Source organism: Mycteria americana, chromosome 7, assembly GCF_035582795.1.
Source record: "Mycteria americana isolate JAX WOST 10 ecotype Jacksonville Zoo and Gardens chromosome 7, USCA_MyAme_1.0, whole genome shotgun sequence".
NCBI lineage: Eukaryota > Metazoa > Chordata > Aves > Ciconiiformes > Ciconiidae > Mycteria > Mycteria americana.
This window is the reverse complement of record NC_134371.1, coordinates 13,696,976-13,710,259: the sequence shown is the minus strand read 5'-3', so window position 1 is coordinate 13,710,259 and position 13,284 is coordinate 13,696,976. Positions and strand designations below refer to the sequence as shown.

The window sequence follows — 13,284 nt, the reverse complement described above, 5'->3', positions numbered from 1 at the left end:
TCATGTTGTGGAAGGTCTCACCGGGGAAACCAATACCCCCAGCTTCATTCCACATTCCTCTACCACGGCAGCGCAGCCAAGGACCGTGCGCTATTTCCCAGCTCCCCTCCTCTCCTTCCCCTCCGCTGGCCCCAGACGCAGCCCCTCCTCGCTGCCAGGTCTCCACACTCCTCCCCAGGACTGTCGCACAGCAGTGGCACCCAGCACCCAGTGGATTAAGGGGGGAAAAAACCACCCCACAAACACTGCAACAAATCATAATAGTAGGAAAAAAAAAAAAAAAGAAGAGATCACAAAGCTGCCTATAATGCCGTGGGCTGGGTGACGGTGGCCAAGCCCTTTCTTCAGCAGACAGCTATGCAACACAAGCAGCCTTCCCCAGCACCCTGCAGAGGATGCAGAATTAAGAGTTAACCCTTCTGGGGATCAAATGCCTTGGTGAGACACCAGCCAGGGCTTTTTCAAAACGCAGCCAGAAACGAGCCTTAAAGTAGCTCAACAAGTGACCGCGCTGAGAGGATTTCACCTCTCCGGACTTTACGACTGGAAAAATACCATCTACATGTCATTTACATGCTTAAATATAGTATCTTCTATTGGGAGAAACAAACAAACTGACAATGTGATACCGTGATACCTCGTTCGGACATGCTCTTTTATCTGCTGGAAAGTTATAAAACTCAGCGTAACAACAAAGCTAAAATAAGAGTGGTTGTCAGGCTCTAATGTTGGCTGTTAAACAGAATGAAAGAATATTCTTGGAAAAGGGCTCGCTCTTGGAAGGCAATTTTTTCTTCTTTGGATCCTTTAAATGATTTATTTATCCTTTAAATTCCAAAAATCTCAGAGCTTAATAGTTAAGCTCATATTCTTTCCAGGAGCTTTTTCATTTAAAGGAACAAATAAACACACTATAGAAAGCTAAAGCAATTCCTGCACTACCCAAAGCACAGAGTAACCTTCACTCCAAAACACAGGGAAAATATACTATCAGCTTTCATGTTATTTGTCATTTTTTTTTTCTCTAATGCCAAAGAGGAAAAGGGAGATATCTTATACGGATGCCTATAATTAAACAGTAACCTGTTAGAAAGCCAAAAATAATAAGCTCCACTGAGCATGAAGAGAGCGGCACATTTTTTCCGTGTGCAGCCCAGCTGCCGCCGGACGATAGCAGAAAAGTTAACAATTACACAAGACGCTCAGATCAAACCTATGATAGGAGAGAGTTACGTCATGCTCAGAGACTCACCGCTGGATGCAGGGATCAGGGTAGTACTGCAAGGTGGTGAAAGGTGCCGGTTCAAAATTCATTTCCTTTGAGCCCCTCTTTGGGTACAAATCAAAATAAAATAAATAAATAGATATAAAGCCAGCAGGCTAAAAGCAATAAGGTCAAGTGGTACACGAGGTACAACTTTAGAGATTTATTTTACACTTGCGAATGGGTGGGATCTCCCAGGGACTTGGCCAATGGGATTCATCAAGTGACCTGAGCATCACCACCAGTCCCTCCACGCCAGCTGGGCATCTTCTGCACGGATATTTTCCCCTCCTCTCAACATCCTTAATAAACTTTGGTGTACGTCGGCCGCACTTGTTGTTGGGAGCTCATCTGGGACATCTCTGAACTTCTGATCTCGCCGGTCATTGGTTGCCTTCCCGCCTGACTTCACAGTTTAATTTTGGCAGCTCTTGCAATTTTGCAAACTGCTGTGGCCGCTGGTCATCCTCGTCTCCAGATGGCCGGAGTTTCCTCTGCTGGGTGCAGCACCCGTGCTGAATTTCATCGTACTTTAAAAGCTTTCCTTGTCAACTCTGTGGCTAATACCTGCATAAAGTTGCCTGGGGAAATTTTCAGTCTCTCTCGTGCCACAGTTCAAACAGTCTGTTGTGGTCACAGTTTCAAAAGCTGAATGACAAAATATGGGGAAATTCCTCAATTAAAATTAACTCTGAACTTTTGCTCTTCTGCCTCCCCTTCCTGCCCTCCTCCCCCCAAGAAACTATCAGACATAATTGTTAATGTTTCCCCACTATATCTTTTGACCTTTTTTTCAAAGAGAATTTAGATGATATAAAAATAATTCATCGTTTTAGTGTTCTGTAAACAATATATACATTTTCCACATGAACAACAACAATAGTTTCACGTATCTTGAGGAGAAAAGGAAAGTAAGAAAAGAAGAAAATAGAAGTCATGTTTTTCAGGCCACTAAAGCCTAAAGAAACAAGAGTGAAGTCCACCAAAACGAACTACCAAAGTTGAAAAGCAGATTTGATTTTCCTGAAGGAAAATAAAAGCCAGGAAGGAAGACTTTAATTCCCCCTCTCTCTTTTTTTTTTTCTTTTAATTCATACAGAAAATCATTCAGGAAAGCAACCTGGTTTGTTCCCCTGTTTTTCCCCCTCCATGGCTCATCCAAATAGTACAGGCTGTAAACCTATCCTGGTTTTGTGGTTTTGGAGAATGAATGAAATATGAATCAGGAGCTAAATTAAAATGGATTCCAGCAGGAAAAAATAGCGTCCATGTATCTGTGCACCAGTGGGATTGCATCCTCAAGCAGATGTATACGTTTGTGTATATGAAGAGAGGGGAAAGGGCTGCCCTATAGCTCACCTACAGTGCATCTTTTGTGCTGATGTCAGCACAAATGCCAACTTCCCAAGCAAAAGCCAGGAGCCCTCTGAGACAGCAGCAATTGCCTCTTATTTTTCCCCTCCGTGTTTTCCTTGTAGGAAATTTTGGTTCGAAGAATGTCATGTGGAAACATTTTCTTTGCTGCCTGTGCCAGGGTGGCAGGGGAGCTATTTCAGACTTGACATTCTCCACCCACACTCAGCCTGATAGTTCCTAACATCTGTGAATTGTGAATCCTGTAAACTCGCAGGGCTGATCCCTGGCCAAGTCCAAGCAGCTTTCGTTACGATAAGCGGCATTCACCAAGAAAGAGAGGCTGGAAATGAAGGATGTATTTATTAACTGAAGTTAAGGTCTCCCTTGCTGCTGGACACTGCTTCCTCTGCCTGGCCTGTGGAGGAGCAGTAATACGAACACCTTTTCTCTTAGGCTGAACCCTGGAGTAAACACCAAACCTTGTAGCCTGCATCACTGGGGAAGAAGTGTGGAACATCCAAACCAGGCTCTGCTGGGGAGGGGAGAGGGGGAAGTCACACCAGGGCTTGTGTACATACGATGCAGCCCAGGGAGCATGGCTGCAGAGTGGCTGCATCCCCTTCTGCTGCTGAGGTCAGGGCTGTGCTTACCCCCGTGCAGCCGCCTCTCCCGAGGCAGCAAATACCTCCAGGGAACGGGCAAGGAGGGCCAGGGGCCAGTGCAAACTTGTGGTCCACACTGCTAGCTTGGGTCTGGTCTAGGCTTTGAGCATCCACCCTTAACCAAAGGCACAGCAGACAAGTCCTCTCCCTGCACAAACCATTTGAGCAAGAGCTTGGGTTCATGCTTGCTTGCTCCAGGACTCTGTTTCAATCTGCACCCATGGGTGTGAGTATGGATAACCAGCCTGGCTGGGGAGGTGCATACAGGCACCAAGCTGTGCTGTAGGTACGCTGCTGAGACCTCATGCTTGCTCCTAGAGACACACCAGAAGCTTGTTGGATTTCTTCTACCATGCCCGTGGTGGGACTGGCTGTTACCTCGGCAGGCCTGGCTTCACAGAAGAGCAGCCATGCATTGTGTGCTCTCCCAACAGCCTGGAAGAATTTGCCTTTCCTGATACATTTCAGCCTAAAAGGAATAAACCTCATGCAAAAGGAATGCCATGTGAAAATGGCTGTTCTTGTGAAATCCTGCTCTACCTTCTTCTCCACAGGAGCTGGAGAAGAGTCTTTCCCAGCATGGCCTGGGTGCCAGGGCCAACGCACTGGGAGTGGGGGAAGGCTGGACAATTCCCACCCAGAGACTCAGACCTGCTCTCCTGGTTTTGGCCAGTGTCCTCACCTGGCACGTGCCCAGATAATGCTGTGTGCCCAGATCACACATCCCAAGGGCTTTGTGAAGTACAACAGGCAGCTCCTGGAAGTGATGCTGCTGGGCTGCTTCTGCCTCCAAGGATGCACCTGACCCCTGGTTTTGCACTACCTTAACCCTTGTACAGCAGAGTACCCCTTGGTACCTTGGGCACATTAAGTACAAGTCTGCTACAGCCCAAACTACCAAGCCTGTGATTCCTGCTTTTAGTGCCAAACATGTCTAGCAGCACCACAGTCAAGAAGAGGCGGTTAGTCTCCAGCTCGCAATTCACACCAAAAGAATAACTTCTCCTGAAATACCATAATTAATTTAAAAAAGAAGCACCACATAATTGTAATGAGTAGTAATAGCTTGGAGCAGGGCTCTCTTCTCACTCACAAGACACTGATGGGAGGGGGTGTCTAGCAAGGTTATTTCCATGAAAACTTCAAAAGGGGCCACCAACTGCCCAAGGTCCTTACCAGCCTTTGTGCCTGGGGCTGGGCAAATGCAAATGGCTCACAGTTGGCTCATTTTGGCAGTGCACACAGCACCTGGCTGCTTTTCCCAGAGAGCTGGACATTTTCAGCCTCCCACAGAAATCTGGCCATGTTTTGAAGTAGCTCAGAAGGTCCATTTTTGCTTTTCCCAGCTGGAAAATGGAGCCATTGGAAGTGACTGGTGACTCTGAACAAAAACCACCTGCACCCAGCAAGTGTCCCGATTTCTCTCCCCCAACCCCAGCTTCCTTCCTCCCCCCTGCTCAGAGCCAACATTTAGCTGTGGGTTGATTCACCGTGAATTTAGGCAGAGATATCTACCATTGCAGTTAGACTGCGTCAAACTCCTCTCAGCTGCAAGGCGCTCCTTTGCATAGCACAGTCCTCAGTGGAAACACAAGCCACAGGGTGTGTGCATGTGTGTATTGCCAGTATCCCATGCATAGCTGGGAGGCTCTCAAGGCTCAGTGGTATTTGGCCAACCCCATTTGCACTGCCTTAAAAAAAAAAAAATCTACTGGGAGATGGAGCCTGACACACTCGAGAGCTGAAGATTTCAGGGGCGGTCTGAGTGGGTACATGAGGACTAGCAAAATTCATCACAGTAGCCTGGGAACACAGGCAAGGGGGAGCTTCTAGCAACAGCAGACCTCAAAGGTAGTCATCTCAAGAGGAGAAGGCGCTTGTGATATTCTCAGTAGTCACTACCCTTGCTAGGAGGTTTCCTTGTTGGTAACGAGGGTGATGCTAATCTAACAGCAGCAGGCACGTGTCCTGCAGAAGCAGGGCGGAAGCCAGGGTGTCAGGGATCTGTCTGGCTAGCGGATTTACAGCCAAGCCTCCAGCGCTTGCAGTAAGCAGGCGGCATGGGGATATGCGGAGGAAGCATGTGTGTAGGTGGGCAAGAATGCAGGGCATCGTTCCGCCACTGCTGCTTTCTGGGAGAGAAAAACAGCCAGAGAAACAGCTGTGGACTACTCTCCCATTACCCCTCTCCACGCACCCTCTCTGCGGCTTCGATTTAAGCTGTTATTGAAACGACCACGAGATTATGTTTTAGCGGAGGCAAACATTTATATCCTCAGGAGGAGACTGCTGGGGATTTATAGTGGTCTCCCCACCGCCACCCAAACTCAGTGCCAGGATGCCTGTGTGCTAGCCCCAGTCCTGAAAGGGAGAGACACAGTTTCCTGACATCTCTGTGGCTCCAGTCCCAATCTATGGGTCTGAGAACCTCTGAACAGCTTGGAGCTAAGGAAGACAAGGAAGGGGAGATGCCAGCTTTGCTCTGAGCCACCTTTGCAACTGCTGGCTTCAGGATTTGCCTGGAATCAACCCCACCCTTTACGCCAGGGGATGAAACATTTCATTCGCAGCTTGGGGTTTCCAGGGGAGTGGTTGTGGTCGTTTTGGGTTTTTTTAAGTTAAAATGAATTTCTTTTAAGAGCAAGAAGTCTGTGGGGACTTTTTGTTCAAAAAAGTTGAAGAGAGGGAAATAATTCCTTCCCACCAACAATAAAATGTCTTTAGCTCGGCTATCCAAGGGAACAGGAATACACAATGTCAGTGTGCCTTTTGAGCACTTTTTCCAATTCCAACCAAATTTTACAGGTATTTAAAGGTCTCAAAGATATTAAGGTTTTGGGAGTTTCATGAACAGAAGCAAGCAAAGACAACTTTTCAGTAACTCCAGTGAAGGGAAAGAGGCAACAGGAGTATGACCCTCACAGACTTTGGAGGATCTACCCGAATGCTGCGATGGTGGGAGAAGCTTCCATAGCAATTCACGCTTTGCCTCCAGCCAACAGGGATCTCTGATCCCACTGCTCCAGAAGTGTCAGATTTCCGGCTTTTGACTCATACAAGCCTTCCCCCCCACCCTCCATACAGAGGGACAAAGGACAATTTATTTAAGCAAACTTAAATAAATTAATAAAAGTGCTGCAATTCTACACACAATATTCGCATTCCCCAGCACTTTTTGTCCCTAGCACAAATATAAACCAGTAAAAAAAAGGTACTCAAACCCCAGCCCCTCCATGCTGGCACTGCCCTGCACGGGGAGCCCAGGGCTGCTGGTGGGGACACGAGGGGCTGAGCCCAGGCAGCAGCTCCAGGACAGCACTGTCTGGATGCAGCTGCAACGACTGCGGTCCAGGGCACGCTTGGTCACCAGTGGCCAAGTCTGGGCCCAGGACTGGTGACAACTCAGTGAGTGAGAGGTCCAGCACAACCCCAGGCACATCCAAAAAGACTCTGACAAAGGTGGCTAATGTACCACTCCCCACATCCTCCTCCTGCTAACTCTCAACATATCAGTGCTAACAACTGTGCGCTTTAAAATACACGCCAGCTTCAAGCTGCTGTCTGCACGTGATACCATACACCTGGAGCTCTGCACTATCCTCGTGTCGGCCATGTTACATAGAGCTAGAAAGTAACGAAGTAGATGGCACTGTCACAGCCCTGCTCAGCAGGGCAACGTGAACTACTTTCAGAACTGTCTGGTTGCCTTTGGTGTCTCCTCGGTCACATCCGTAGCCTGAGAGCATCATCTACTCACAGTAAAGGACAGTACAGCTTGGTGTTTTCCTTTGCAGGGATAGCAAATGGTTTCATGAGGCACAAACCACTTCTTGAGCACTTGTCCCCAGGATCTTGTCTCAGCAGGGACTCAGATGACAGGGACTGCAAGACTGACTACCCCACAGTGGAAAAGCTGAAGTCTTCTATGTTCTCCCCCCTCACCAGCACCTACTTTGTAGTCTTTGTCTGTCAGGACATGCTATAGTCCTCTGCTTGAGCAACCGTGAAACTATTAATACTTCCAATTGACCCAGAACAGCTACAACAGGAGCTTCCAACTGCTTCCCTTTCTACTGCAACCCCAGAGCTTCGAGCAAAGCAGTTTTTACTCTTCTCCACATGTTTATGGAGAATGTTTATGGAGACTTCCAGCTCCCACAGGACAGTTAGTGGCTTCCCTTCTTTGCTCCAGGTTTTCCTGCCTCCCAGGTTCAAGGGCAGAGACTGGTGCTAGGAGCAAGCCCAGAGCACACATCTCAGCAGGCTAATTGGGACTGTGCTCTGGGCCTCCCACAAGTGCCAGCTCTGCATGTTTCCTTGGGATCACTCTGAGCCATAGAGCTTGCCTGAGGCTGGCTTCACTTCTAATGCACCAGCCTTTATATCTCACTGATCCCCCACCAATATCCTCGGAGATGTAGTTTCCTACATCACAGTCTGATGGTAAAACCTCAGTACAGGTATGGATATCCCCTCTGCTGGAGACATTCCCATGACCGAGGGCCACATTGGGGTTTTTTTTCCAGAGGTAGGGGCAGTGGGAAGTTTTGTCCCTTGTTTTCAGCTAGCAGAAAGGAGATGGTATGAAAGCAGGCTTGAAGCTGTACATGCATTTTGGAAGCTGCAGTCTCAATTTTCTCCCCATTGAGGGGTCAAACAAAACTCTGACTGTAAGGGTAATGCCATTAGTGAAGAGCAGACATGAATACTGGAGGGGTTTATTTTAGCTATTCCTGAACACCAGAGCTCTTCTCTCTATGGAGAGGGAGCAGAAGGATCCATCTCAGAGACCAACATCAGGACACCAACACCCCAAACTGGAATCGGTGCTCCTGTTTGCTCCAACTCCCTGGCACGCCACGGAAAAGAAAAACAAGCCCTGTGGTATTCATGCATGCGGGAACAAAGCGAGGCACAGAGAGCAATGACTGGAGTGATAACCCAGACACAAGGCCAAAAGCAGACTCCCCTCCTGCGGCCAGCTCCCCAGCAGCGCTCCGGTCCCAGGACAGCCTGCCCGGCCCTCGAGAGCTGCAGGACACCGTGCACCTCCCGCGGGAAACTCCCGCCGCCCGAGGCAGGGACAGACCTGCCGGGCAGAGGGAATTTCCCTCCCTGACGTCAGCGCGGCGGCACCACGGTCCCCAGGCGTTCCCCAGACATAGCGGGGCGCAGCCCGGGCTAAAGCCGGGCTGGAGGCCGGAGCGCCCTGCGACAGGCGGCAGCACCCTACCGCGGGGCCGGGATTGCATATCAAAGGGGTGGCAGGAGCTGTGTAGGTGGAAGGCTTGGCCTCCCCGTACAGCTGCCACGCGACATGTCTGGCATTCTGGCGAGAACCGCGCCACAAATACACACGGCGTCATCGCACCCTGCAGGGTCAAGCCCAGGTTGGGGACAGAAACCCCGGTGACCACATCCTTATGGGGGAAGGCCTGCCCTGGCTCTGCTGTGCGGTGGGGTGGGAGGCAGAGAAGGGCAGGACCAGGCGCTCCCTGCAGTTTCCCCTCAGTTTTTAGCACAGGCTCACGCTCATCCTCTCACCCCAGATCCATCCCAGAGCTTTCTCACGCTCTGCTCCCATCTCCCAGGCTTTCATATCAGAAGCCACAGAGGTTGGTGCGTGGGCATAGCAGATAGCAGCTTCTGAAGTCCTGGTGACAGCCAGCAGCACCAGACCAGAAGCAAATGAAGGAAGAGGTTTGCTCTACGTGAAGCAAAGTGAAAGCTTACAGCAAGTTGTCCGCATGGAGAGATTCACTCGGAGAGGAAGTCACTAGCAAGGATGGCATTTACTGTCAGCCTTGATTGAGGACACAGAAACGCAGTAGACTCAATATTGCTGCATCACTCGTCTTTCACTCCCTCTAACTTTTCCTTGTGAGTTAGAGCTGAGCTGAATCATAGCAATGTCTTGCTGCTATCATCCCCTGCTATTTTCCATCTCCTGCATACTCTGTACAAGCAGAAACCTCTCTGTCCTTTTGGCAGCTTCAGAAAATAAATCCTCCATGCAAAAGCATCGGCCTCAAAAGAATTTCTCATTTCCAAACAGGATACAACAAAAACTCGCTGCTTGGCTGGCAGGGCTCTAGTTCCCAGCATTAAGGCTATGCCTGCCTTGCAATCCAAGGTGCAAGCACAGATCCTGCAGGCATACCTGAACTCGTGGGATTAAAGCCAGTTCAAGAACCAGTAGCAATTAAAACAAAAATCCCCAAAGCATTAACCACTAGCAATGGAAGCCCTGGTTGCAAACCTGCACATCCTCTGCTGAAGCCTGCACTTCCACACCCCCCCAGCCAGCAGTACCCAGCTCACCCAGATTACCATTAATGTGGGTGTGTTCACACAGGTAAGAATTGCCCTCCTGACTGTGCTGGAGATACAGCCTGAGAACACCTGCATTTAGGGGCACGGGGGTCCTTTTCCAGACTTACAGCTTGAAAAACAGTAAGGACAGGACATACGCAGCTCTCCTAGTCAGTCCATCCTCCTCAGGATGGAGCGCAAAATCCACTTAATCAGTGACAGTAAAGTACGTGGGCATAAAGTAAGGGTTTGGTGCCACTTAAATAACATGTGAAAGTTAATAAAACCTTTTTTCCCCCTCTCAGAGCAAAGCTCAGGTAAGCTGAAAAGCCAGTGTTTCATGTCTTTATGGAGAAGATGACGACTTAAGGAGAGTCTCTTGCATGACCCCCATCCTTGCACTTTGATGTTAATAGCCCATATGTGCATCCTTGAAAAAAATCTCACAAGCGATATGATCAAAACTTTGCACCTCACTTTTTCCAAAGTGAAACAATTTCTGCTGTGACTCAGCCTAAGCACGTCATACATTACACTCTCGAAGCAGGCAAAATATTAACCCTCTGTCCCAAGCTTTCAACTCAGCCTTCAGCTTTTCAAACCAGGGTAATTTCCCCATTGCCATGGAACGGCAGAAGCCAGCATTGCTTTTCACTAGGAAGCGGACCTGCCAGAAGTGATACGCTATCTGGGTGACGCCAGCTAAATAAAAGGTGCCTAACACACAGGCGATCCTACATTTTTAGAAAACCAGTCCCTCCTTCTGGGGGATCAAACCTCCCCCAAGCAGCAATGCTGGTATGAGGTGCAGCACACAGCAGGCAGATTGACAACCAACAGTTGATTTCCAAGAATCAACTCTTAAAAACCTCAGAGATATAACATGTTTCGAGGCAGCGCACATCTGCCGTACAGGAAAGCGAGTTATTGCGAGTGCACGTAACAGTGCCATCTGGTGATCCCTGCCATTGCGTTATTGGCGGCCGTGCAGTCGTGGGCAGCCACCCAAACCTCCCGGTACTCGTGGGACCAGCTTTCAGGTGCTCAACGGACACTTCTTTGCGAAGTCTCACTGCTGAGCCCTGCTGCTGTCTTCTCATGGGACGGCAGGTCAGAAATACTCAATCTGGGAGTATCAACAAGGGTGAGGGTTTTGTTTCTGTTTGTTTGTTTTTGCTGCCTACCAGCTTTCCTGAAAAGTCCTGCAAGCGTGAGTTTTAGTGAAGCTGACCTAGGTCCCTCCGTTCCCCATTCTATTACCAACCATCAAAAGGCTGAGCAAGCCAAATCCTGCCTTTTGTGGTATCTCTGCAGCCCCCTGACTTTCCATACCCTTTTCCAGGGGCTGTTCCAAATTTGCTTGGAGACCATGGTCTCTGTGGGTGTGAAAGCAGAGGTCAGCTCTGTCTTACAGTACAGTACAGGTACAGTAGCCCTGGAGAACAGGGTATTTTAGTCCCTAGGCCCACATTTGAGACAAATACAGAGGGGGAAGCATTCCTGCCTTTTTTTTTTTTTTTTTTTTTTTAAGTCACCCTTCTTAAGGGTAGGGCTCCAAAGCACGGTATGAGTTGCTCAAACAGCATCAGTCAGAAAACCTTAACGCTGCCTGCCTCCTGCTCAAGGATTTCCATGCAGCATCCACAATCTGCATTAACTCTGCTAAAAGTAGCAGCTTTTACAAGTCCTGTGGAGCCCACCTACCATAGACACAGCTCCTGCACCCAAATCTGCTGCAGCTTGAGACAGCACCAAAGGGACAACCAAAATGCGTGGCATGCTGTCACCATTAACCACTGAGCAGCTACGGGCTGCCTGCATACCTATAATCCACAATAAACATCAGGTAATTGGTGTTCCCTTCACACTCACTTGGCAAGAGGTGCCTCCCAAGTCCTCCTGGGACAGGTCCTGGAAGAGCAGGGGCCACCCAAGGCTCATCTCAGCTTTGAGAAAAACCTGTCACTTCACACAGCTCTTTCCAGCCTGCTGGAAGGGAAGGAGGGGACACCTCCAAAACCTCCCAGGCAGCTGTAGCCCTGGCAAGTGCATCACTAATCGACTGACAAATGTCCCAGTATCCCACGTAGATACAGGTGAATCTTTTCAGTAAGCCATCTGAGAAGATGGGGAAGGGAAAATTAATATAGTCTGCTCATAAAAGCATTTTCTCTTGTGTCTTCTCAGTCTCCAGGAATGGTTCAGAACTGTGCTTGTTCTCCTTGTGGGAGAGCTGGCTTCTCATACACTTGGCAGGTTGTATTACAGCTGTCCCTTTATAAATAAGTTAAAAAAAAACCAACCCCACCAACCAACCCAAAAAGCACAAAAAACCCAACCAAAACATAAAAACAATTTCCATAGTCTGCAAAGCTCACGGTAATACTGCTCTTCATGTTTCTTTGCCTGATGCTAGCTCCTACCCTTGTGTCCCAGGAAATGAGAAGCTTATTCACTTGCTTCCAGTTCTAATGTCATGAGGTCTCTAACAATCCATACTTGAAAGTGGTGTTAAACATGCATTAAATTATTATTACCGATAACAGCATTTAAAACAGCTTTATAAATAAAATGTGTTCCTGTCTAAGAGCACCTAATTAATGCCTCTTTCCAAATAACTTATCCTAAAGCATTAGTGATCAATTACTAGGCAGACAGGCTTTAAGAAAGCCTCTTCTAAAACAGATTGCAACACGCAGATTCTGTGCTGTTAAAACAATTCACATGCCTTTTTCACACACAATTCAAGTTACTAAGGTAAGCGAGACCACACAATATAACTTAATACATAGCAATCAAAAATTTCCACACAATCCTTTAATATAGAGCCATGTTCCTATGTAATAAGTGATGCAACAGACTTTCCCTGAAGTCCCAACTCCTGCAACTGAAGCTTAAGCCCAGCAAAGAAAGAATTAAAATTCTTTGGTTGCTGCTGAATCACTGGCTGCATTGGGTTATTTTACTGTGCATTAGACTTTAATTATAACTAAGCTCCAGCCATCTGTTCTACTCCCTAATTATAGATGCAACAAATATTTCACAATTCCAACCGTTAAAGAGATCTAAGAGAGCTCAGTCTATGGTGTGCAAGGTTGGCGTCATTAGGACCCTTTGCACTCTTGTTTAAAGTGCTGGGGAAGAGGAAAGAATACTCTGCAAATGAAGCCTGCTGTTGTTCTTAGTCCCAGGAGGCCTTTGCTACGTCAGCTTTCACACCTCTTGGAAGGACTGCAAACTACCCTCTGCCAGGGCACAGAGGACCAAACTAGTGCTACCTGCTGGTGGCCTCTAACCTAGATGATGCTGGTACCATAAGAGCTTGAGAGAGGGATGAGCAATTCAGATTACCTGCTAAAGGCTCATACCCTGGAGCATCAGCAGTTACAGCATTTGGAAAGGACTCTGGCAGATAAGTTCTGGGATTTTTGTGCTTCCACCCCTAGCTGTCCCCCTGGCTCCTCTTGCTGTGGTTGTTATCATGCCACGCACATCCTACTAGGATGAGTCCCTGTGAGTGCTTCAGCTGTATCACTTCATGGACCAGTGTCTCATCAACACCAAGAAAGGTGAGACTGTCTTTAGACATCATATTGTGAAGAGCAGCAGCTGAAGACAAAGCCCCCATCCTGTCCCCTTCATGTGGGCTGCAGCAATAATCATCTCAGCATGATGGCCAAGGAGGGAGAA

General features: G+C 48.3%; 2 protein-coding genes across 3 annotated transcripts in view; both read right to left on the bottom strand.

Moving 5' to 3' along the window:
• TP63 (tumor protein p63) overlaps window positions 1–1,418 on the bottom strand; it is a 109,522-nt gene extending 108,104 nt beyond the window's left edge. For both annotated transcript variants that reach the window (XM_075507124.1, XM_075507125.1), the window contains exon 1: window positions 1,253–1,418. In XM_075507124.1, the coding sequence (XP_075363239.1) occupies window positions 1,253–1,314 (62 nt within the window). In that variant the 5' untranslated portion in view covers window positions 1,315–1,418. The remainder of the gene's footprint in view (window positions 1–1,252) is intronic.
• LPP (LIM domain containing preferred translocation partner in lipoma) overlaps window positions 1–13,284 on the bottom strand; it is an 826,113-nt gene that overhangs the window by 259,730 nt on the left and 553,099 nt on the right. The gene's annotated exons all lie outside the window — the stretch shown is intronic.